Below are 25,825 nucleotides of genomic sequence, written 5' to 3'. Positions count from 1 at the left end.
AAATACATTCATTCATTTATTTAAATATTTTCTTTCTACATATTATCCACAATAATATAAATGTTAGTAACCTAATTAATTAATTAGGATTAATATATGTAATCTAGAAAAAGGGTTACAATAACCATAACCCTTATGTTTGTAGCTTGAGTCCACAAGGTCAAGAAACTTTAATGGTGTGAGACCTCATTGATCAGGAACACAAAACTTGGAACTAACCTTTATTAGATGCACTCTTTAGTCAGAATGCGATAAGCAAAGTCCATTCCCCTACTGCACCCAAACAAACAAGACACCATTATATATATGGAGGTTTAACAACGCAGGAGTCTACACAGTTAAAATAGCCTACTACCATGCAATGGAGAAGATGATAAACAACCAACATCTTTGGGTACCCAACGCATGAAAATCCTCATGTGACGTCTCTTACGATCTTGTCTTCCTGCAAGACAACGTTTACAAATGTGTGGAGTCCCTTGCGAGAGCACATGCGCTTTATGTGAGTCTAATGTAGAAAGTGATTGGCACCTAATACTTGGCTGTGTAGAATCACAAAAATTGTGGGAAATCAGGGGTCTATGGGAAGCCATGGAGGATATAGTAGAAGAGGGAGAAATTCTAAATGAAGTGTTATTCAAAATCCTCCATAACCTCACTCCTAGTCAGCAAGAAGAATTTACTATTACCATTTGGACCTTATGGAAAGTCTGGTCTAATCTAAACACTCAACCGCATGTCTCAATATTCATTACATGAATGGAAGCATGCATGCACAAGTCAATCCAACAAGCAATCTAATAGGCCCATAACTCTGGACCAACAAACCCAAGGCTAGAAAAATCCACCTCCAGGCACGCTAAAATGCAACACTGATTCAGTCTTATTCCAGGAGGACACAAGCTTTGGGCGCTAGGACTATGCATCAAAGACTCAAAAGGATCTTTCATCAAAGCCCGAATAGAACATCATATGGGCAAGCCATCAATAGAAGCTCTAGCTATACTTCATTCTATCATATGGCTCTCAAAGTTAAATCACCAACAAATTACCATAGAATCAGATTACAAAGAGTGGTGGAGGATATCCATCAATAGAAGGACAACAAGCTGAATAAGGACAAATTATACATGAGTGTAGAACCTTATTAAACAAATATCAAAATTTAACGGTGAATTTTATTAGGAGACAAACTAATCAAGTTGTTCATACTTCAGCTAGAACGTCTAGACTATTTACTAGCACCATAATTTTAATATCATGTCCAACTGTATTTTTTAACCCATTGTGAATGAAATATTTTAAGTTTTTTCTCTCTAAAAAAATGCAATAAATTTAAAATTTAATTTATTTAAAAATACATATCAAAGTCGATAAACATTTAATTAATTAATTAATTTTAAAAAATAAAATTCAACAACAAAATAAAAATCAAATATTCAACAAAAGAGAAGTTACAAAGCTTACTTCCTTTAAAAGATAAAAATTACTACTGTTACAAACTTTCCCTTTTCTGACAAGATCTTTCGTATAAACAAAAAGCATGAAGATTGTTTTTTTTTTTTTTTTAATTAATTTTTTTTAAAGGAAGAGAAAAAAGAGTATGCAACTGCGTGTCTTAATCTCAATTCTAATCAAAACGTATCTTAATCCTTTTAATTTCTCTGAGAAAAGCACATAGTACTAGTATATTAGCAAATCTTAATCCTCACCCAAGCATAATTAACCAATCCAAAGCAAACAAGTCCCCTGCAAGCGAAAGGACGCTTTCACCCCTGAAACGGACAGGTGTCACGCGGTCGTTGATTTATTTGGTGCACCCCGCGCAGTGCGGTGACGCACGAACGACACATATAAACCCCCAAAACCCTAACCCTTTCACTTCACTTCCCTCACTCGCTCGACCTAGACTGCGCTAGGGTTTTACGAAACCTACGACGCAATAACCCTTTGGCCCAAAAACAATGGTGGCCGACAGGAGCAAGAAGCTGAAGGTTTCCGACAAGGGCGAGAACCTCGACGACATCGACGGAGAACTCGTCCTCTCCATCGAGAAATTGCAGGAGATCCAAGACGAGCTCGAGAAGGTACCAATTCTTCAATTCTCCCCTCGCCCTCGCTTTTCAATTTCGCGTAATTCGGATCCCTTCGCGTTTTCGAGGCTTTATATGATGTTCGAAATGTGGCTCTGCTTTCGGAGCCTCCAATGTGATTGGTTGTGTTTGATTATCTGTTTGTGGTTTTGGAGCGTGATTGAATTGACCTGTTGTTTGTGTTTTAGATCAATGAGGAAGCCAGCGACAAAGTCCTCGAGATAGAGCAGAAGTATAATGAGATACGGAAGCCTGTTTATGATAAGAGGAATGATATTATCAAGGCTATTCCTGATTTCTGGTTAACTGCTGTGAGTTCATGCTTCGTTTATGTGTGCGCGTGTGTTGTTAATTGAATTGTGAAATTGTTGTTTTTTGATGATTCTGGGAATGTTTTGTTTACTATTGTTGTTGTGCTTGTGCAGTTTTTGAGTCATCCTGCTCTCGGTGATCTTTTGAACGACGAAGATCAGAAGGTATGGCTTCTTTTTTATGGATTGGCTTTTTGAGTTTGTCTGTCATGATATGCACTTATACGTTATTTGGTATTATTTGGATGGTGTTATTTAAACAGCATTTGAAGCCCTTGTAAGTTGTTCTGGTTGCTATTGTACACAAGAATTTTGTGCTTGTGAAAATACGCCTTTTGAAAAGCTGAAAGGCATAGCAGTTTAGTTGATGGCCGATTTTGGAATATTGTTTCACTAAATTGACTTGTCCTTGTACAAGTACTAAGCTTTACTAAATTAAGTACCTAGGTTGTTTATTCATGTAATGTCTTTACTTTTATAGTCTTCTTTGTAATTACTTGAGACCTGAGATCTTATTTTTAAGGTTCCCTGTGGAAGTACTTTTGAATATTGTTGTTCCTTTGGTTATAGACACCTGATGAGTAATTCTAATTCATTACTTACCCTCTGCTTTTTTTTTTGATAGATATTTAAGTATTTGAGTTCTCTGGAGGTTGAAGATTTTAAAGATGTTAAATCAGGCTACTCCATCACCTTTGTAAGTTGTGTGTCCTCTGTTCCCTTGGTGCATACCTCACAGAAGTGTTTTGCAAATCACTTAATGGTTTTAGAAATTTGTCTTAACTGTAAAGTTAATTGAATAGTAACCAGTGGTGATTTTTTTTGTTTAGAATTTCAATGCCAATCCCTATTTCGAGGATACAAAAATTGTAAAGACTTATACCTTCCTCGAGGAAGGAACAACAAAGGTTACTGCTACTCCCATAAAATGGAAAGAGGGCAAGGTAAAAGGTTATGAATGTCACTTTTGGTATTCTTCTATCAGTTTGTACAACTTCTGTTTTGTTTCTGAAATCCTAATCCTTAAACATGAAGGGCGTACCTAATGGAGTTAGTCATGAGAAAAATGGGAACAAGCGGGCTCCTACTGATGTCAGGTTGGTGCCTAAATATATTCAAGTGTTTTTCCTGAGAATATTGAAAATAGAGAAAGCAATGCATTTACAGGCACTGTTTAAGTAGCATTATTATGACATCCCATTCTTGTTTATGTATGATTAAGCAGTATCACATATCAATGGGTATTTTTTGTTTGTTTAAGTTCACTTGTTGGTTACCGGGTCCTTGAGGGGAGCTAAGAAATATGCATGACATGATTACAATAAGCTCTGTTAACATTACAAAGGATTGTGGATTTATCAACTATCAATAAATGGTTAACTATAGTACATTTTAATACTGTGTTTGCTATCAGATTTTTTATTTTATTTTTTATATTTGATTATATATTGTGCTGATTTCTCCACTTAATGAATATTTTCTATGAAGTTATAACTTAATGAACACTGATTTTTGAATAGTTGTGTTCTACTACTATTCTGTTAGTTGAAATCTGGAAATTAATTCAATTATTTGACAATCTACTAATGTATGATTCTACCTTACAATATTCTAAATATAAAAATGAATAAATAGACCACTTTGTTTTACCCTTCATTTTTCAGTGATCAATTAATAATTTTTATGTATAAATTGTCTGTTCTTTGATGGAACAAATAAATCATTATTTTGATTTTCTTTTTGCTAATGTATGCAGCTTCTTTAGTTGGTTTAGTGACACTGAGCAGAAAGATGATATGGATGACATCCATGATGAGGTATATTTTGTCTGGTGGTTAGTATAATTAGTTGTGCATCCTGGTGTTGATCTTCCATTTCTATTATAAAAATTGAACATTTTTTAGTTTGTATATTTGTACCACATAGTGATATTTATCTCAAAATAGCAGGTGGCAGAGTTAATCAAGGATGATTTATGGCCAAATCCACTCACTTATTTCAACAATGTAAGTTGACTTCCAGTTTTGATACTCTATTCTCTTTCTTTAGTGACAATTCTGCTTTCCTTTGTTTCTTACAACAATTGATTATATTATAACAGGAAGAACCTGACGAAGAGGAAGGTGATGAGGATGAAGCTGATGATGAGGTAACTGATATACAATTTTTTTCCCTTTTTTTTTTATAGAAAATGTCAGTGGATTAGCAAATGTTGTAGAGTTATGTATCTATATTCTATACTTTTATGGAATGTGATGGTTTCTGGTTTAGTATGTATTCTACACTAGTAGAATGAGACAGTTCAATGAAGGATGATACGAGGCTTAGGAGCTCATTGCAGTCACTGTTTTGGGCTCTTGAGCCTTGTGCAATGATGCTTCAATGAATGCATTATTATTTTTGATTAATATGAATGCATTATTTTATCTTTCCTTTTCGAAATCTTATAAAATAAAAAAAATGACCAAATATATATAATTTTTTCACTAGGTGGGTTGGCTAAGGGGATCAATTTATGTTATTGGACTTTATCAAAATTCAATACTATTGTTGCTACTCATACTATTATCTTCTAATGCATGCCCGTTTTATTTTTATTTTTACATTTTTAGCACTTGTTGAGACTTCCTTGCCTAATATTTTACCTACCATTGAGTTTACATTAAAAAATTCCGTATACAACATCTCACCATTTAATTAACCTAGATCAAATGTATATCAGACTATTTTCTTATTGTTTTATAAGATTGATTCAGGATAATTTAAGTTTGTCTTGTGCTATAATAATATTCACCATTAAATCATTGCCAATCAGCTTGTTGAGTAAGCTTTTTAACTCGATTGATTTGGGTCTTTTGAGTTTTGCATTTATAATTATTTAAATGCTTTTTAGATAGCATGTACAAATATTTATGGTGTATTATAAATTGCATATTTTTCTCATTAGCAGGGAAAGGATGATGATGACTCTGAAGATGATGACGACGATCAAGAGGATGACGAAGAGGGTGAGGAAGATGATGGCAAGTGAAAAATACATTATGGTCATAATATTTTTTTTTTTTTTTTTTTGGATTGTAGGAGTATGTAAGTGTTCTTTAGGGATGATCATGGCTACCCTTTGTGGTTATAACTAATGTCAGCAGGTGGAGCTACCAAGGCCAGTTATTGGTTGTCTCTCTGACTATAGTCTATTTATTGTCCTGTGAAAGTTATTTCTGGTTTCATCCCTTGTGCGCTTTTTTAGATACTAATGGTATATTTGCTATTTTCATTGAAACTACATAGTAAAGTTCCAATATTTAGTGTATATAGCGGTTTGCTATAATGCTATTTATTAGCGTGCATGATTACTTTGGTGAGCATCTAACAAAATGAGAAATGATCCAGAAGTAAATGTTCAATTCTATTTTTGTTATGTAATTTATTTTCTCTTTGCTAATGACCACTAGAATTTTCTATATAAAATTAAGAATGTGCAACTAAGTAATGTTATTTAGAACTTGTTTGGTTAAAGTTTAGAAACGAGAGTTTTTTTTACCGTAATTTTTTTTATTTCTTGGAGAGTTTATTCAAACAGACTCTATTCAGACTTTTCTGTTACACTTAGATGCTGTTAGTTCTGCGAAGGTCAACATGTACGAGTGGCATTATAGGGATAGTTTCAGATTAGTGGTAAACAGGCCAAAATGTTTAAACTTTAGATTTTACTTGTTTTATTTGTACAAATTTATTTTCGAAAAAGTTATTTCTTCTATTCTTTGTTAGTCAGCCACAGCTTAAAAATAATAAAATAGACAATATAAAAGAATGGTTGTAATTTTTTAAATTTAGTAGGATTAAGCTTATTTATTTTAAGAAAGTCATAATGGTCAATTTATTGAACCTACTTTTATTAGTCAATTAACAGAACGAGTTGAATCGAATATTTTAATTCAATGTGATTTTCACGAAATGCAAGGTGGGTTAACATGCTTATATAAATTCGAAAAAAAATAATTATAAAGAAATAATTTATGGCTTATTAAATAAATAAAATATGAATAATTAAACATTAAACATAATCTTACAATTACAAGAAATCATCTTACTAAATTGTTGTTAACCAATTAAGAGTGTTGAATTGAAAATTTTAATTGCAAGAGTTGGGTTGAATTGTTTTTAAAATTAAAACAAGATAATTATAACACACAAACATACATACATACATACATATATATATATATATATATATATATATATATATATATATTAAACAAACTTATTAAATAAATAAAATATGAGTAGTTTAAATAGTGTTACATTAATTAAATTGAGTTGTCATTCAATTTTTAATCCATATAACTTAGGTTACATAACTTACCAATATGGACGAATTAGATTTACTTTGTTACAATTTTTTTTTATCTCGCTAAAGAATTTATATATTATTTGATGAAGTATTAGTTTATTATATATATATATATATATATATTATGATTTTTATTTTTCATTTTTATTTGAATAATCCTTTTCTTGGAGTGTAATAGTTGTTGTCTCTTTTAAAAATGTTTTTCTACAGGTGACTTTTCTTTTTCTTCACAAATATTCATCTTAAGTGAGAGCCTTTTCTTCCTTTCCTCTAGAAATATTATTTTTTATTGAATAGTTTTTCTCTCCTTTTTAATCTTGCTATTTTAGTGACTCTTTTCTAGTGTGTTCTTCTTCTAAGAATTTTTTTGTTCTTGATTTATCTTCAAATTAAGTAATCATCCTAAATCCTAGATAGAAGACAGAAGAGGCTTAGGAAAAGCTTCCTTATGAGAATTCTCACATAATTATCAGAAATAGGAAAATTTTAGCAAACCTTCTCAAATAATGACAAATATTTCATCTATTCACTCTTATTAGGAGAATTCATAATATCGGCCCATGCATTCATGATTAAGTCTCATTTGTCCTTTGGGTAAACTACCAACTTGCATATAGTCTTCGCATTCTTATTAACATGAAAATGACATAACAAATTAAAAGAGTAAGGGAAATATCACTTGCAATGCTTTAATCAAAACACTATCTCTACCAATTACAATTATTTGAGGTATCTCATTATCATTAATAATCAATTGTAGTGTTATGTAGAATTGACAAAATGGGTCAGACTCGTTGGGTTAGTTTGTACCTGTGCGATAAATTATTTGACTTGTCCTATAAATTTCAAGCTTGAATTAAATGTGATTTTTTTGACTCACTTCAATAAAACTTGTATCATAAACAAATTTGGGTCACTCTAGCCTTACTGGGACACAATCTCTCGTTTGCTAAGTAACTAAGAAAAGTTTCATAATTTAGCAAGTTGAAATTGTTGGGATACAAACAAGTCCCACATCGATAAAATATGATAAAAAATAACAATTTATATAATACAAACATACTTCAATGATTGAATCGATAAAATAATACAACAAATAACAACTTATATAATACAAACATACTTCAATGATTGAGAGGCCTTTTGGGTGATGACCAAAAGCAAAACCGTGAGGGCTAAGGCCCAAAGCGGACAATATCTCATCATTGTGAAGTATGCTTGTGTAATAACCTTATAAAAATAATTCATAAAATATCCTCTCAGACAAATACCATAAAAATAACCCCCATCAAATGTGATACAATTGAGCTTGACAATTGAAATTGCATGAAACCATATGACATTAAGACATGTATCATCCGCATAAATGAGTTTTTGATAGGGTATTGGTGTAGAATTCAGTGCTAGGAAAGTTCCTTAGTGGTTAGTTGATCCAGCCTAATTTAAGAACCCCAATTTTCACTTTATGATGAGTATGGATAGATCTAAAGCAATTTCGCTGCCTTGACGTGCTTTGATGGATCTTCTACCTGATGAAAGTGTTTAGTAGTATAAGCTACACCCCAAGAATTAAGGCATGTAATGTGAAACCTTTCAACACTATCTACCTTTATTTTTAAAAATTGAATAACTAAATCAGATTTAAGCATGAACAGATTATGAATATATGAAGTCTTTGTTTCTCCTAAATCTGATCGCGAAATTCATCCACATCTCACCTGATCAAACTTTAAAGGAGTCGCAGAAACCACTCACAATTATCATTTAATTATCTATATTCGCTTTAAGTCGTTATATCATGGTTCTAAAAATTAGACTGGACTGAAAAGAACATTATAATACCATATTTATATGTAACAACTTTTATCATTTATATACCAATTGTTAATCATGGCACTGTGACTTGTGTAGAGTGAAGCAATCACAACCTCTATGTGCATATAATAGCTTCCAATTTTAATTTAGATGCATAAGTATTCGATTATTATTTTTTTGAAAAAGTATTCGATTCGTTGTTAACCATTTTATTTGAATTTGTGATGTTTATTATAAACGTTGTAATAAAGTACGAGTTCAGGTCGCTATAAACATTGTACCTAAAGATGCTTGCTATAAACAAATTATGAGTTCAGCTTACTCTACCCCACAAATAAACTATAAATGCTTATTAGCTATTATAAATTTATAAACATTGAAAATTCCAATAAACTTAACGACATTGGCAAAACTCCAAACTTGACCACCGAAACTGGATCAAAAAGCAACTAGTAGTAACTAGTAACCTATTATTAAAGAAAAATGATAAATCCTTCGAAAATTTGTCCGAATATATAAAATAATAATTTAAATTATAAATTATTAAATTAAATAATTATTTTATAACAAATTTATTAAAAAAATATTAATATTTTAAGTTTCGAACACAATTTTTTCGGACGATGTAGCTTTACTCATTATTAAAAGTGAAAACAAATTAGACATAGTACTTTTTTATTTCTAAGAAAAAAAATGTCTATAACTTGTCAAGCTTTATATTGAATTCATATATGATATATGGGGTTGTGTGCCAAATACAACACTATACATAAATAGAGATTAAATAATTGGGAAGAAGCAAGGAAGAGATGGATGAGGCATTCATTCCCACAGTTGATCTCTCTCCTTTCCTGAGAGAGGATGAGGATGGAAGAAAGAAAGCAATGGAAGCAATCACCGAAGCCTGTTCTGAATATGGTTTCTTCCAAATTGTGAATCATGGGGTTTCCCTAGATTTGATTAAAGAGGCCTTGCAGCTATCTAAGTCCTTTTTTGATTACTCTGATGAAGAAAAGAACAAGAGCAGTGCTTCATCTGATGCACCACTTCCTGCTGGCTACAATAGACAGCCTCTTCATTCCCCTGACAAAAATGAGTACTTGCTGGTCTTTCCTCCAGAATCCAGCTTCAATGTCTTCCCTCAAAATCCTCCCAACTTCAGGTTAATTCAATCACTTCTCATGAGCTTATTTCTTTATTTTTTCTATAATAATTATGTTATTAACATGGAATATTTACACTGTTAAAATAGAAACTTGATTTTGTATCTTATTTCTCTTGATATAAGTCCAATTTCTAGAAACATGTTAAGGTTAACTTTTCGAAATATATTCTAGAGTAGCATATAAAATTGTCTAGGATAAGTGAGTATGTTTAGATCTTTGAAGAATATTCTAACTAATCATCTATACCCATTAGATTGAAGTTTTGTTGTTAACGTTCTAACTATTAATTTATAGGAAGAGGTACTAGAATAATTAGGGATGATATTTTAAAGTTTGTATTAAGTCAAAATCAAGAAGTGAGTAATTATGGATATAACATCTTGTAAAACCGATCCTTTTTCTTTCTCTTTTTTGTTTTTTTTTTGTAAGAATCATATTATTGGAGTATGTGTGTACTTTATAAGTTGTTATTTTTTTCTTCTTCTTATTTTATCGATGTAGGACTTGTTTATATTCCAACACCTGTGTATGGATCATTACAAAACTAATGGAATTGAATTGATTTAACTCTCAGCCTTTGAAAGCTTTTGTCAATATTATAAGTGTTGATGTTAAATCTACATTCTCTGCATCACGCACAGTTAAAAGAGTTTACTTAATCAACTCAAAGAGTTTGAAACCATAGACAAAAGTTTATCTTTAGATATTAGTAAAATTTTTACACAATGAAATTCTAGATGTTTGACTGAGGTGTGTCTAATGTGTGCCAAATGTGATAGGGACGTGGTTGAAGAAATGTTTGTGCAAATGAGCAAGATGGGTGTGCTGTTAGAGAGCATTATAAACGAGTGTTTGGGGCTCCCAACCAACTTCTTGAAAGAATTCAACAATGATAGGAGTTGGGATTTCATGGTGGCCTTGCGTTACTTTCCAGCTTCCAACAATGAGAATAATGGAATCACAGAGCATGAAGATGGCAATTGTCTTACCTTTGTTATCCAGGATGGAGTGGGAGGCTTGCAGGTTCGGAAGAATGGAGAGTGGATCCCTGTTGTTCCAGCAGAAGGCACTATTGTAGTCAATGTTGGAGATGTTATCCAGGTAACTATGCTTTCAAATGCACAAAAATTAAGATTTGTTTGATTATGTTGTATCACATAGTTTTTACCAAATTAAAATAGAGTCCGTTTAAATAAACTTTTTCGTTAACACATATAAGAGAAAAAGATAGAAATGGAAAATGAAATACTTTTTTTTTATAAACTAAAATTAAATTAAATATAAACTAATTTATAACAATTATTTATACCAACTTTTTTAAGAACTTGTTTACAACTTATAAATAACTTAATTTTAGAGACTCATTGTATTTTTTCTCCTTTTCTCTCTCTCTCTCTCTAAAGGAATTATGAAAAAATTTATCTAAATAAATTTTTAAGTTAAGTTTGATTGAAGGAGTATAAATTCGAATTCCCAGTGTAAGATGTGTCTACATTAGTGCTCAACAATGCCTTGACCACAATTATTTCTCAAGTAATTAGTTCACGGGGAGAATAAAAGAAATCACATAATTCCTTTGACATTACTGAATTTGTATATATATTTTTGCTTTAAAATGAAGTAAGGATACAAGGTCTTTTATTTACATAATTGCCCACCAACTAAATAAGGTTTAGTATATTATTGTGTTATATTAGTAATAAAGAACTCAGGAACACATGGTAGCAAGTTTGATTATTATGTTATATTCGGATCTAACTAGTTTTGTTGACATTTCTTTTAAGGTCTTGAGTAACAAAAAATTCAAGAGTGCTACTCACCGAGTTGTGAGAACCAAAGGACGAAGTAGGTACTCTTATGTGTTCTTCCATAACTTAACAGGAGACAAGTGGATTGAACCATTGCCACAATTCACCAAAGACATTGGGGAGCCACCTAAGTATAGAGGATTCCAATTTAAGGAGTATCAAGAATTGAGAATGAGGAACAAGTCCCATCCACCTTCTCGGCCTGAGGATGTGATCCACATTACTCATTATGCAATTGATACCTAGACGTACTATTGGATAGATCCTTTACTAGCAACAAAAATAGTCATGCTCAGTTCGAGTTTCAGGGTTGTTTGTGAACTATATTATGGTTCATTGTTGCTCCCATGTGGCCTAAAAGGATATAAAAGTGGTCTTATCAAAATTCATCAAGCTTTTTGCATGCATTCCACATTCTAATAATCAAATTTGGAATTTAGTTGAATTATGATAGATATATGTGTGGGAAGTAAAATTGTGCTATGGGCATGTAAGGATTGCATGTTCTATTTTACGAAGGCAGTGTACTATAGAGATAAACATGTCAATCCAAATTCACAATATAATATGTTATAATAACCATTGGTTTCCCCCTATAAGTCGAAAATGAAAAATAAAAAACTACTAATTAATTAAACCCTTCTCCCTCCATTTATCATTTGGTAGAAGCCACCAAAGATCAAATAAACAACCATTTCATTAGTCTTGAACTTCAAGAGTCACTCTTCAAAAGACATGGGAAAAGCTTATATATTAAGATAGATTTTTTAGTATCTATACTTATAGTTCATTAATCCTTTTAGTCTCTGTTGTCAATTTTTTCTATAACGTTATCTCTTTTCTTTCTGCAATTACTCTAAATTATATCTTTTTTTTACAGTTCATGCCTTCTTTATATTCTTGCATGTAACGTCCATTGTTGAGACCATTTTTTTACTCTTACAAATTAAAGACCTTTATCATGTTAATACAAAACAAACAATGTTACAAAAAAAATTGTTAAATAAAAATCATGTTTTAAGACAACAGATGATTCTTTTAAATTTTAATGATGACAAATAAAAGATTTTCTTTAAGCAAAAGTCAACACTTTTCAAAGATAAAACATATCAAATGAAGTGTGAAGAAAACTCATATCATCTGTAAGATGAAAAAAATTAGACAAAATATACAGTCTGTATAATGATATTAAATGAATACTATTATGCATGACTAACGATGAACTTCATTTAATGTATTATTCTTCAATAGATTGAACAAAAAGGAACTTTGAAACTCTCGAAGTGCATTAAAGAGAAAAAAGACAAAGTATCTGTGAGATGAAAAAAAGCAAGATCCTGGATATCATAGAAAAGGTATTGAAAAGGATTGCTCTACACCAACCCCAATTGCTCTGCATTGACACTATCCCGCTACACTCAAAAATGGAAGAAAATGATAATAAGAAAATGTCTAGATTAGATAAGAGATACATGTCTCATTGATAAGCATTTAATGTATCAACGGTAATCTCTATGATCAATAAGGAAGATAGACGAAACAACCTGTGAAGAAATTTGATTGTTTAAACTCAACGTTGCTGTAACGGTCATCTTTTCTGAAGCTACTATATAATGATCAAGCCTTCATACTACAAAATAGTTATGATAGTTTCAAAATATACGCATACGAAGAGAAAGTGTTGTATAGTTCAATGTTCACTGAGTAGTTCAAACTATTCAAACATTTTGATAACAAAGATGAAATACTACAAAGAAGATCTTCATTGTAAATCTTCTATATAGTCTTTGCAGTTCAATTTGTGTTGTATTTTCATAGCATTACGTTTAGAAGAAATGAAGCTATATTTGTAACTCTTATCAATCTTATTTGTAAGGGTTGAACTTGAAGAGACTTGTGTAAAAGAATACTTAGTGTTGAGCCTAGAGAAGCCTGTGCAAAAGAATACTTAATGTTGAGTCTTGAGAGACTTATGAAAAAGAATACTTAGTGTTGAGTTTGAAGAGGCTTGTTGTAAAAAAATAATTAGATTTGAGCTTAGAGAGATTTGTTGAAAGAATACTTGAGTTTGAGCCTAGAGAGACTTGGTGAAAGAATATTTGGTGTTGAGCTAGAAGTGGCTTGTGTAAAGAGTACTTGTATCTTGTTCAACATAGTAGAATTCAATCTGGTTGGATTGAGAATTAGATGTAGTCTTTGGGTTTGAGACGAACCAATATAAAATACTTGTGTCTCTTCATTTGTTGCCCTTCAGTACTCACTACAAGGAAAATGATAAATTGCGACGGACAAATTGCGACGGTTATCTAGAAACCGTCGTCGCTTTGATATTGCGACCCTTCATACGACAGTTTTTCAAAACCGTCGCAAAATTGTTCAACATTGCGACGGTTTATCGTAAACCGTCGCAAAATTTGTTTAACATTACGACGGTTTATCATAAACCGTCGCAAAATTTGTTTAACATTGCGACGGTTTATCAAAAACCGTCACAAAATTGTTTAACATTGTGACAGTTAATCATAAATCGTCGCAAATTTTTTTCAACATTGCGTCAGTTAGCCATAAACCGTCGCAAAATTTTCAGCATTGTGACAGTTTACTATAAACCGTCGCAATCTACAAGACAATTTTTTTATTATTAAAATTTAAAAGTTTTTTTTTTGAAGTATTATGTATATTATCTTAATGAACTTATATTTTATTAACAATTTTATATATACTTCCTTTAACATGAGATACACGATTTTTTTTTTCTTTATATAATTTCAAAATCGTGACTAAAATATAAATTTATCTTTCAACAAACTTATGAATTTATCTTGTATGTAAGATGTGTTAGAGTATATAAATAAATATAATTATCATTTTATAACTTAATTTTTTAGTTATCATATCACATATTATTGAATAATTTACAATGTTAAATTTTATAAATTTTATTTTAAATGTCCATCTTTTTAACACTATTAAAAATATAAAAAAATAAATATGTTAAATTTTATAAAAATTCAGTTTAATTTATTTATGATATAAATATGTTTTTAATATCTAATATATATTTTTAGATGATAATTTATTTTAAAATATATCTTATAATAACAATTCTAAATGAAACATAAATTTTCTGATTTTTCTTATTTTGATTTTTTTAATCAATATATACAATACTATTTTGATTTTTTCAATCAACGTATACAATAAATAAAAAACACAAAAGATAAACATGAATGGTACAAATTTTATTTTATAAAAAATTATTTATTTTAATATATTACATTATATATGTGAATATTAAGACATATATATATATACACATATATATTATAATTAAACTTTTTTAAAAAATTAATTCATTATTAATAAAAAAAATTTATCACATGAGAATTAATTTCTTTCAAAATTTTGACAGATATTAAATAAATAAATATTTTTTCTGAATCTATATTTTTATTTTATTAGAATATAATTTTTATTTTTTAAAATATATTATTATTTTAGATAAAAAATTATGTATATGTCAAATAGTAGTGGGGGCAAGTGCCCCACTATTCCAAACGTGCATCCGTCCCTATATATATATATATATATATATATATATATTTATAATATAAGAGGTTATAATTATACCGGTGTAACTTTTACTAAGTATTATGCCGTTCAATAACTTTATATTAAATGTGAATTTTGTAAATTCAATTGTTAAATTGAAAGTTCATATCACTTTATAAGTGTATATCAAAATTTGTTAAAATTGAACAACAACTGGAAGGTAATCAAAGTATTTATATTTTAGTGTATTTTGAAATGAATATATTACATCAATTTTTTTTATAAAAATGAAGTATCAAATCATCTTGGATTAATATAAAGTTTTGTATATATAATCTATGAGAGATATGAACTTTCAATCTAATAGTTTGATTTACCAAATTCACATTTAATATAAAGTTATTGAGCGGTGTAATACTTAGTAAAAGTCATATATATATATATATATATATATATATATATATATATATATATATATATATATATATATATATATATATATATATATATATATATATATATATATATATATATATATATATATATATATATATATATATATATATATATATATATATATATATATATATATATATATATATATATATATGAGGGGGGGTTATAATTACATCGGTGTAAATTTTACTAAGTGTTACACCGCTCAATAACTTTATATTAAATGTGAATTTTGTAAATTCAACCGTTAAATTGAAATTTTTTTACTCTTAAATCATATATACAAAATGTTATATTAATCGAAGATGATTTCTTATAAAAACAAAATTAAATCACGTTCTAGTACTTCGTTTGTCACAACTTCTGCCACTTCACTACACTTCAAAAAACACGAATTTTTGATATACACTATTCAACCCCCTTCTAACGTGTATCTTTTTCTCTAACAAAATTAACTATAGGAACTAAAAGGATCACAAAACTGCATGTATAAGACTAAAAATATTATCTTAAACTAAAGAGACTAAAAGGTAAAATAGGTGAAATTATAAGATTAAAAAAATATTTTAATCTTATATTTCTTTTGTTATTTTATATAATATAATATCATATCATGTGGCATAATGCATAAAGAGATGAAAGAAGAAAACTTATCCTATCTTGTTGATTCTTAATCCAACTACTCCTTCAAGATAAAAAAAAAATACACTAGATCAACAAAATAGAATAAAACTATCATATCCTATTAACATGATAAACATCAGATTATAACACAATATCTTATCCTATCCTATCATATTTTTACCACCAAATAGATCGTGACCAATAGGATGGTTGTTTCTCTGGGATATTTTGGACTCATAAGAGGAAATCAATAATTAATATAACAAATTGTGAATTTAACTTTTTTTATTTATCTTTATAGTATGCTACCTTTGAAAATATTTGAAAATTAAAACGTATAGTCCTTAGAGACCCATAATCTTTGAGATTAACACATTAATGTTACTTCATATACATTTCTCTTGCATAATACATCTAAAACTCCAATTTTAATTTGTTGATATACAAATATAGTCCCATATCATTAAAATAAGAGAATGAATTTGGATTTATAAAGCACATAATACTTCATTAATATAATTGATATAAGGTCTTTAGATTGATGAACGAAAGCAGATTTAAAAGAGTTGAAGTCCAAAGTAACAATATACTACCTCGGTAGAGATGTGGAGCTGATGGTTCGATAAAAAAAAAACATACAAATAAACAACAAAAAACAATAATACAAATACAAAGATAGCTTATGCTTTAGGCAACATAGGAGCAACAATGAACTATAAAGGCTTGACGAATTTTGAATATTTTATTGTGCATCACGAAAGGGGGAAATATCTGATTGGAATTTTGATCTAGACCTATTTCAGATTAGTTTAGACAACATAGGAGCAACAATTAATCATAAATAGTTGACAAATAATCCGTACAGAAAATCTAGAACAGGACATGGTTATTTTTGTTGCTAGTAATGGATCTACCCAAGAGTCTAGGTATCAATTGCATAATGAGTAATGTGGATCACATCCTCAGGTCTTGAAGGTGGATTGGTCTTGTTCCTCATTCTCAGCTCCTGATACTCCTTAAATTGGAATCCTCTATACTTGGGTGGCTCCCCAATGTCTTTGGTGAATCTTGGCAATGGTTCAACCCACTTGTCTCCTTTTAAGTTATGGAAGAATGCAAAAGAGTACCTATTTCGTACTTCTGGTCTCACAACTCGGTGAGTTGCACTCTTGAACTTTTTGTTACTCAACACCTTCAAAATAAAAGTGTCAACAAAATTAGTTAGATCCCAAAATAACATTATATTTGATCTTGCTATCACTTGTACCTAAGTTCTAACTTCTTTGTTACTAATGAAACACAATAGCTAACTAAACCTTATTTTTAGTTGGTGGACGATTTATGTAGATAAAATTCAGTTTATTCTTGCTACATTTCAAAACCAAAAATACAAATGCAGTAATGTAACTGTAATTATGTGAATTTGAAACTATATGATACAAAAGAAACCCATAATTTTGGTGCATTTGAAAACATAGAGTTTACCTGGATAACATCGCCGACATTGACCACAATAGCACCTTCTGTTGGAACAACAGAGATCCATTCTCCATTCTTCCGGAGCTGCAGGCCTCCCACTTCATCCTGGATAACAAAGGTAACACAATTGCCATCTTCATGCTCTGTGATTCCATTATTCTCATTGTTGGAAGCTGGAAAGTAACGCAAGGCCACCATGAAATCCCAACTCCTATCATTGTTGAATTCTTTCAAGAAGTTGGTAGGGAGCCCCAAACAGTCGTTTATAATGCTCTCCAACAGCACACCCATCTTGCTCAGTTGCACAAACATTTCTTTAAGCACGTCCCTATCACATTTGGCACACATTAGAGACACCACAGTCAAAGATCTAGAATTTTGTTGTGTAAAAAACTTTTCTAATATCTAAACATAAACCTTTTTTTTTATATGGTTGCAAACTCCTCAGTTGTTTAACTGGCTTGTTTTAACCTATGTGTGATGGAGTTGTTGGAATAAGGACAAAATTCCTCGTTAGAACAAAAAGAGAAGCAAGATTTATAAAGAACATACATTATGGGTTGAGAGATCTTTTAGATGATAACTAAAAGTAAAATCATGAGAATGTGAAATCCAAAATAAATAATATCTAACCATTGTAGAGTTGTGATCAAATATCTCTAAATATCCTAATAAGAATAGCAAGACATAACCTTCTTCTTAGAAAAATATAATATAAATCATAGACTGATCGACCATATCATAACCCTAACAGGAGACAATGTTGATTTTAACATATATTCACAAAAGTTCTCAAAGGCTGAGAATTAACGCAATTCAATTCCTTTATTCTTTTTAATGATCTACACAATTGATATGATACTTTAAAACAAGGAAAGAAAGAAAAAGAAATCAGTTTGACATTGTTGATTAACATTTATTTTTGGAGGAGTGCAGAATATTATGAGTGATCACAATGGTTGGGATTAGAGATCCTATTAAAAGTGAATACTTCATAGTAATAGGATGGTTATTAAAAATAAAAAACTGAAGAGAAGTGATTGAATTAACCTGAAGTTGGGAGGGTTTTGAGGGAGGACATTGAAGCTGGATTCTGGAGGAAAAATCAGCAAGTACTCATTTTTGTCTGGGGAATGCAGAGGATGCCTATTGTAGCCAGCAGGAAGTGGTGCATCAGATGAAGCACTGCTCTTGTTCTTTTCTTCATCAGAGTAATCAAAAAAGGTCTTAGATAGCTGCATGGCCTCTTTAATCAAATCTAGTGAAACACCGTGATTCACAATTTGGAAGAAACCATATTCAGAACAGGCTTGTGTGATTACTTCCATGGCTTTCTTTTTGCCGTCCTCATCCTCTCTCACGAAAGGAGAGAGATCAACTGTGGGAATGCATGCCTCACCCATCTTTCTTTCCTTCCTTCAATTATGTTACCTCTATCTGTGTACAGTGTTGTATTTGGCACCCAACCCCATATATCATATATGATTTCAATCTGAAGCATGTCAAGTTATACCTCTTTTTTTCTTCTTTAAAATAAAAATAATTTGTCTAATTTGTTTTAAGCAGAGAGCTTACATGGTTCTTTCTTGGATCCAATGTTGGTGTTAAGTGTATTGGAATCTGCAATTTTTGTTATAACATGTACACATGATGTTCTGGCAGGCCTCTTAATGCAGTCTGCTCTGCAATCAGAGGGCACAACCACTGCATGCTTCGCTCTACCTGTAGATCAGTGACTCACAAGTCACACTGCATGCATGATAAACATTTGGTATTTAAATGACAAAAGTTATTACATACATATCATAATTATTGGATATTATTATAATTGACACCAATTCAACAAGGTCAATCAGTCACTTATCAATTCAACTTGTCTTCTACTGCTATTCTGTTAGTTTAAATCTGGAAATTAATTCAATTATTTGACAATTTGCTAATGTATGATTCTATCTTCAATATTTTGTTATATTCTACATTTATAAATGAATAAATTGAACACATTGTTTTACCCTTCATTCTTCAGTGATCAATTAATGATTTTTATGTAAAAATTGTCAAAATTCGTTTTGCTAACAGTTCTTGAAACAAATAAATCATTATTTTTATTTTCTTTGTGCTAATGTATGCAGCTTCTTTAGTTGGCTTAGTGATACCGAGCAGAAAGATGATAATGGTATGGATCACATTCACGACGAGGTATATTTTGTCTGGTGGTTTGTATAATTAGTTGTGCATCCAGCATCCTGCTGTTGTTTTTTCATCTCTATTATCAAAGTTGAACTTTTTTTTTTTTTTTTTTTTTTTAATAGTTTGTGTATTTGTATCACATAAATCTTACTGTTATATTTATCTCTATGGCCTTCAGAATTAATCAAGGATGATTTATGGACAAACCCACTTACTTATTTCAATGTCAGTTCTGATACCATTTGTATTTCTTTTGTGAAAATATTCTGCTTTCCTTGTATTTCTTACTGTTTTAAAAAAAAATATCTTAGGAGATTTGATATTATTTTAGGATATTCGATATGATTTTTTCTTATTTCTTTTATATTTATTTATTTTCATATTTATTTGTTTTAGGGACAAATGTATCTCTATAATAAAAAAAAAAGAAAAATGTGATGAGCATGAAACAAATTAATAAAAATCCTCTCTTTCAATTCTTACAAAAATTAATTATATTAATACACGAAGAACCTGACGAAGAGGAAGGTGATGAGGATGAAGCTGATGATGCGGTAATTGATATACAATTTTCAACCTTTTTCTTGTATAAAATGTCAGTCGATTAGCAAATGTTGTAGAGTTTTGCATCTACACTTTTATGGAATGTAATGGTTTCTGGTTATATTCTTAATGTGCATTCTGTACTACCAGTTAGTTTACTATTGAAAAAATTCTGATGGAATCATCTACTAGGAATTACACTTTATTACTGATCAATACTAAAATGAAGTTAATGAAATAATTTTGGTGGTGAAATTGCTTTAATAAAAAAGTTTCTAAGATTTTCTTTTTTGTTTTTGGTTTGTAGGAGTATGCAACTGTTCTTTAGGGATGAGCATAGCCACCCTTTGTGGTTATAACTAATGTTAGCAGATGGAGCTACTAACGCCAGTTATTAGTTAATTGTCTCTCTGACTATAGTTCTATTTATTGTCCTATGAAGTTATTTATGGATTCGCCCCTTGAGCATTTTTTTAGATACTAATGGTATATCCGCTTTTTTCATTGAAACTACAATAGTAAAATTGCTATATTTACTGTATATATAGCGGTTTCCTAGCGTGCAGGATTACTTTGGGAGGCATCTTACAAAATGAGAAATGATCACCGAGGCAAATGTTTAATTCTATTTCAGTTTTATTTAATTTATTCTCTTACTTGAATAAGCTGCATGTTCTTGACTAAGGCATCTGAGTGGATTTTCTATATAAAATTAAGAATGTTCAACTAAGTAATGCTACTCGAATAAGTTGTATGATCTGCTGCATCTGAATTTAAGTGCCTCTAATTGCCTATGCATCAAATTTTGTCATTTATATACCAAATATTTATCATGCATTGTGACTTGTGAGTCACTGATCTACAGGTGGCTTGAAGCAATGCATGCACTGGACGTGCCCTCAAACTGGCAGAACCTCTGTGTAAAGTTATAACAAAAACTGCAGATTCCAATACACTTAAGGACATAGGCAAAGTTACCAACATTGGATCCAAGAAAGCAACTAGTAACCTCGGCTTAAAACAAATTAGACAAATTATTTTTATTTTACTGAAGAAAAAAAAGCTATAACTTGACATGTTTCAGATTGAAATCATATAAATATATATGGTATATGGGGTAGGGTGCCAAATACAACACTGTCCACAGATAGAGGTTTCATAATTTGGAGGAAGGAAGGAAGAGATGGGTGAGACATGCATTCCAGTAGTTGATCTCTCTCCTTTCCTGAGAGAGGATGAGGATAGCAAAAAGAAAGCCATGGAAGTAATCACTCAAGCCTGTTCTGAATATGGTTTTTTCCAAATAGTGAATCATGGGCTTTCACTAGATTTGATTAAAGAGGCCTTGCAGCTATCTAAGACCTTTTTTGATTACTCTTATGAAGAAAAGAGCAAGAGCAGTGCTTCCTCTGGTGCACTATTCCCTCCTGGCTACAATCGGAGGCCTCCGCATTCCCCAGACAAAAACGAGTTCTTGCTGGTCTTTCCTCCAGGATCCAGCTCCAATGTCTTCCCTCCAAACCCTCCCAACTTCAGGTTAACTCAATCACTTCTCATCGGTTTATTTGTTTAATATATTATCAAATGTGTGTATGGATCGTTAAAAAAACTTGGATTAACTCTCAGCCTTTGAACACTTTTGTAATATGACAAGTGTTGATGTTAAAATCTACATTGTATCCATCATGCATAGTTAAAACAAAAAAAGTTACTTAAACAACTCAAGAATTTGAAATCATATACAATAGTTTATGTTTTTTGTATTAGTAATGTTTTTTACACATTTAAATTCTTGATCTGTGACTGGGGTGTGTCTAATGTGTGCCAAATGTGATAGGATCGTGCTTGAAGAAATGTTTGTACAAATGAGCAAGATGGGTGTGCTGTTGGAGAGCATTATAAACGAGTGCTTGGGTCTCCCTACCAACTTCTTGAAGGAATTCAATCATGACAGGAGTGGAGATTACATGGTGGCCTTCCATTACTTCCCAGCTGCTTCCAAAAATGAGAATAATGGAATCACAGATCGTCAAGATAGCAATTGTATTACCTTAGCTATCCAGGATGGAGTTGGAGGCTTGCAGATCCGTAAGAATGGAGAGTGGATCCCTGTTGTTCCAACAGAAGGTGCTATTGTGGTCAATGTTGGCAATATTATCCAGGTAAACTCTATGTTTTCAAATGCACCAAACATTGGGCTGTTTGTTTTTGTTGTATCACACAGATTTTAGCAAACTAGAGTTAATTATTGCATGTTTAGAGTTACTGTGGTCATTTAGGTCCCTATTTTTTCTTACCTATTAATACTTATAAAGAAGTTTATCTAAATGTTTGACGAAATGAGTTTAAAATTCGAATTCTCAGTAGAAGATTTGTTTACATTTTATGCTCAACAGTGTCTCCAATAGAAATACTTTCCTAGTAGGATTCTGTGAAAAAATATAACTTAATTACTTTGACATTACTACATTTATATTTTTGGCTTTAAAGTGAAGCAAGGATACACTTACTTTGATTTACAATTTTACATAAATCGTCCACTAACTAAAATAAGGTTTAGTATGTTATTGTGTTTCATTAATAACAAAGAAGTTAGAACTTAGGAACACACGATAGCAAGTTTGATTATTATGTCATCTTTCAATCTAAATAGTTTTGTTTGACATCTTTTGAAGGTCTTGAGTAACAAAAAGTTTAAGAGTGCAACTTACCGAGTAGTGAGAACAGAAGGACGAAGCAGGTACTCTTATGCGTTCTTCCATAACATAATAGGAGACAAGTGGGTTGAACCATTGTCACAATTCACCAAAGACATTGGGGAGCCACCAAAGTATAGAGGATTCCTATATAAGGATTACCAGGAGTTGAGAATGAAGAACAAGATCAATCCACCTTCTCGGCCTGAGGATGTGATCCAGATTACTCATTATGCAATTGATAACTAGACTATAGGGTAGATCCATTACTACTACCAACAAAAAATAATCATGCTTCGTACTAGATTCATAGCACGAATTGTTTGTGAACTATTTATGGTTTATTATGGCTCCCTTGTTGTCTTAAGGGATATATATAGAAGAGGTCTTGATCCATATTTTAATATCAGATATTTAATTCCCCCTTCTGATGCACAATAAAATATTCAAAATTCATCAAGTGTTTCACATTCGCTCCACATTCTAAATTAAAATTGAAATTTAGTTGTATTACGAAAGAGATGTGTGTAGTGTGGAGAAAATTGTTGGGATATAAACAATGTCCTACATCAATAAAATAAAAAGAGAAATAATTAATAACTTATAAAGTATAAGTATACTTTAATGATTAAGAGAATTTTTGAATGACAATCAAAAAAGCAAAATCGTGAAAACTTAAGTTTAAAACAGACAACATCTCATTATTATGGAGTTATGTGTGAACTAATCTTATAAAAAAAACAAAGTTATAACCTTCCTTTTGATAAATATTATATAATGTAATATACAAAGACAAATTCTACTGGATAAAAGGTTAGATTCTTTTGGGTGATAATCCAAAACAAAATTGTGAGAGCTTAGATTCAAAGCGGACAATATCTGATTGTTGTAAAGTTGTGTGTGAAATAAACCTATAAAAAAATAAAGTTATAACCTTCCTCTTGATAAATATTGCATAATGTAATATATAAAGACAAATTCCGTTGTATAAAAGGTTAGATCCTTTTGGGTGATAACCAAAAGCAAAAATGTGAGGACTTAACCCCAAAGTGGACAATATATCATCATTGTGGAGTTGAGTGTGAAATAACCTTATAAAAATAACAAAGTTATAATAACAAAGTTATAATAACAAAGTTATAATCCTTCTCTTGATAAATATTGCATAATGTGATATACAAAGACATATTCCTCTACATAAAAGGTTAGGCTCTTTCAGGTGAAAACCAAAAACAAAACCGTGAGGGTTTAAATACAAAGCGAATAATATATCATCATTGTGGAGTTGTGTATGAAATAACATTATAAAAATAACAATTATAATCGTCCTCTTGATAAATATAAATATCCCTTTAAACAAATATCATAAAATAATCCTAATAGAAGTAATGTTATCTCAAAGATTATGCTCCTAAAAGGAGTGTATGTTCTATTTTTCAAATATTTTCAAAGGCAGTGTAATATGAAGATAAAATATTGATTTCCTCCTATAAGTCCAAAGTGAACCAGAAAAACCACTTAATACAACTATTCATCATACAATGATCATTTATTAGAAGCCACTAGAGATAAGATAAACAACCCTCCCATTCGCCTTTAACTTCTGTACTCACTCTTCAAATGCCGCAAGAAAACCTGCATTTAAGACGTAGAATACAGTCATAACATTCAAATCTATTTGATGTAAACAGTTTAAGATATTCATTGACGAAATATAGGTTTGAAGGCAAAGAGAAAAAAAAAACTATACAACCAATCTTTGGTGATTCAGATACGTAACCTTCATTCATCAAAATAAATATAATTTTTGGCTTTAGAAACCATGCAACATTTCTTGTTAGGGGTCAAAAAACAAATATATCTTAAAGCATGCATAGGGTTTTAGATTGGTGAAAGCCTATATCTTTTCTCAAAAAATGCCAACAAGGGTTGTGGTTCCATGACCAATTAACCATCTTGGCAAGAAATTATTATGTGACTTGGAACATAGTTTCTGATGAAAAGGAAGTAGTATGAAATTGTGAGAGCTCTAAGAGTAGTCCAAATGGAATAAATTTTAAATTTATAAAGGACTTTTGGAATACAATTTAAAAGGACTTTATTGATTTCATGGAGGAATTTCATTGTTATGGGAAATTAGTCAAAGGATTCATTTGTTCTTTCATTACTCTTGTGCCTAAAAAAATGCACACAAGTTAGGGGCTATAGGCCAATATCTCTAATAGGGTGAATGTTCAATGTTCTTGCAAAAGTCATGACTAACAAGTTGAGGAAGATTATATCTTTAGTAATATATAAAAGTTAAATACCATTCATAAAGAGGAGGTGTGCTTCTTGCAAATCAGATAGTGAATAAGGCAAAAAGAGGCAAAAGATATGTTGGAATTCAGAAAAAATTAGAAGACTGAAACTCATATTTTTATTTATACTTGCAACCTTTTAAATACACAAAACACAATTGAAAGCTGATACAAATTCTGCTCATAAACAAAATTAAATGACAAATGTAAATACTCATAAAAGTGTAACAACACCTATAATTCCTATAATTAAAATTCATAACCGCAGAAATTCTAATAATGCTCCATTAATCTGAAATAAACTCAAATAATATATGTTGATTCAGATTCTCAACACTCCTCCTTGTATCAGTAGCTATTAACTCCAAGTTTCCCTCTCAAGTTCTCAAACTTTCCTTTTGGAAGTGCCTTTGTGAAGATGTCTGTCAATTGATCTTCTGT

The 25,825-nt window shown here is 30.6% G+C and overlaps 4 protein-coding genes across 8 annotated transcripts; 3 read left to right on the top strand and 1 right to left on the bottom strand.

The window, feature by feature from the left end:
• The first annotated feature begins 1,867 nt into the window (after positions 1–1,867).
• LOC109814525 (NAP1-related protein 2) lies at positions 1,868–5,714 on the top strand. 4 transcript variants are annotated; one of them, XM_029274594.2, is made up of 10 exons: positions 1,868–2,087; positions 2,282–2,404; positions 2,519–2,569; positions 3,030–3,101; positions 3,235–3,348; positions 3,440–3,501; positions 4,161–4,221; positions 4,351–4,410; positions 4,506–4,553; positions 5,352–5,714. In XM_029274594.2, exons 1-10 carry the CDS (start codon positions 1,965–1,967, stop codon positions 5,433–5,435), a joined length of 798 nt encoding a protein of 265 aa, XP_029130427.1. In that variant the 5' UTR covers positions 1,868–1,964; the 3' UTR covers positions 5,436–5,714. The 4 variants fall into 4 exon arrangements, with proteins under 4 accessions (XP_029130427.1, XP_029130428.1, XP_020234567.1 ...); XM_029274595.2 differs by having other exon boundaries at positions 1,869–2,087; positions 5,355–5,714; XM_020378978.2 differs by having other exon boundaries at positions 1,870–2,087; positions 4,354–4,410.
• Positions 5,715–9,309: 3,595 nt separating this feature from the next.
• LOC109814526 (flavonol synthase/flavanone 3-hydroxylase) lies at positions 9,310–11,937 on the top strand. Its single transcript, XM_020378980.3, has 3 exons — positions 9,310–9,732; positions 10,516–10,837; positions 11,521–11,937. The coding sequence occupies exons 1-3, from the start codon at positions 9,380–9,382 to the stop codon at positions 11,788–11,790; spliced, it is 945 nt and encodes a 314-aa protein (XP_020234569.2). The 5' UTR covers positions 9,310–9,379; the 3' UTR covers positions 11,791–11,937.
• A 4,962-nt stretch (positions 11,938–16,899) lies between these two features.
• Positions 16,900–19,268, bottom strand: LOC109814531 (flavonol synthase/flavanone 3-hydroxylase). Its single transcript, XM_020378984.3, has 3 exons — positions 18,706–19,268; positions 17,662–17,983; positions 16,900–17,368 (listed from the first exon to the last, which is right to left on the bottom strand). The coding sequence occupies exons 1-3, from the start codon at positions 19,056–19,058 to the stop codon at positions 17,099–17,101; spliced, it is 945 nt and encodes a 314-aa protein (XP_020234573.2). The 5' UTR covers positions 19,059–19,268; the 3' UTR covers positions 16,900–17,098.
• Positions 17,203–23,482, top strand: LOC109814538 (flavonol synthase/flavanone 3-hydroxylase). Of its 2 annotated transcripts, none has more exons than XM_083076718.1 (5): positions 17,203–17,332; positions 19,788–19,854; positions 21,254–21,924; positions 22,226–22,550; positions 23,064–23,482. In XM_083076718.1, exons 3-5 carry the CDS (start codon positions 21,572–21,574, stop codon positions 23,331–23,333), a joined length of 948 nt encoding a protein of 315 aa, XP_082932844.1. In that variant the 5' UTR covers positions 17,203–17,332; positions 19,788–19,854; positions 21,254–21,571; the 3' UTR covers positions 23,334–23,482. The 2 variants fall into 2 exon arrangements, with proteins under 2 accessions (XP_082932844.1, XP_020234581.1); XM_020378992.3 differs by lacking the exon at positions 17,203–17,332 and adding an exon at positions 17,664–17,773.
• The last annotated feature ends 2,343 nt before the right edge of the window (positions 23,483–25,825 follow it).

This window comes from Cajanus cajan, chromosome 6 (assembly GCF_000230855.2).
Source record: "Cajanus cajan strain Asha chromosome 6, NIPB_CcT2T_4, whole genome shotgun sequence".
NCBI classification, from domain to species: Eukaryota; Viridiplantae; Streptophyta; class Magnoliopsida; order Fabales; family Fabaceae; genus Cajanus; species Cajanus cajan.
Note: the sequence above shows the minus strand (reverse complement) of the source record. Positions and strands in the feature narration are given on the sequence as shown.

Coding starts and splice junctions, on each gene's coding strand:
- LOC109814531 (XM_020378984.3), bottom strand. CDS start 19,058: ATGGGTGAGGCATGCATTCCCACAGTTGATCTCTCTCCTTTCGTGAGA. Junction 17,984..18,705: donor CAAAACCCTCCCAACTTCAG/GTTAATTCAATC, acceptor CAAATGTGATAG/GGACGTGCTTAAAGAAATGT. Junction 17,369..17,661: donor ATGTCGGCGATGTTATCCAG/GTAAACTCTATG, acceptor TTTATTTTGAAG/GTGTTGAGTAACAAAAAGTT.
- LOC109814525 (XM_029274594.2), top strand. CDS start 1,965: ATGGTGGCCGACAGGAGCAAGAAGCTGAAGGTTTCCGACAAGGGCGAG. Junction 3,502..4,160: donor CGGGCTCCTACTGATGTCAG/GTTGGTGCCTAA, acceptor TAATGTATGCAG/CTTCTTTAGTTGGTTTAGTG. Junction 4,554..5,351: donor AGGATGAAGCTGATGATGAG/GTAACTGATATA, acceptor TTTTCTCATTAG/CAGGGAAAGGATGATGATGA.
- LOC109814526 (XM_020378980.3), top strand. CDS start 9,380: ATGGATGAGGCATTCATTCCCACAGTTGATCTCTCTCCTTTCCTGAGA. Junction 9,733..10,515: donor CAAAATCCTCCCAACTTCAG/GTTAATTCAATC, acceptor CAAATGTGATAG/GGACGTGGTTGAAGAAATGT. Junction 10,838..11,520: donor ATGTTGGAGATGTTATCCAG/GTAACTATGCTT, acceptor ATTTCTTTTAAG/GTCTTGAGTAACAAAAAATT.
- LOC109814538 (XM_083076718.1), top strand. CDS start 21,572: ATGGGTGAGACATGCATTCCAGTAGTTGATCTCTCTCCTTTCCTGAGA. Junction 21,925..22,225: donor CCAAACCCTCCCAACTTCAG/GTTAACTCAATC, acceptor CAAATGTGATAG/GATCGTGCTTGAAGAAATGT. Junction 22,551..23,063: donor ATGTTGGCAATATTATCCAG/GTAAACTCTATG, acceptor CATCTTTTGAAG/GTCTTGAGTAACAAAAAGTT.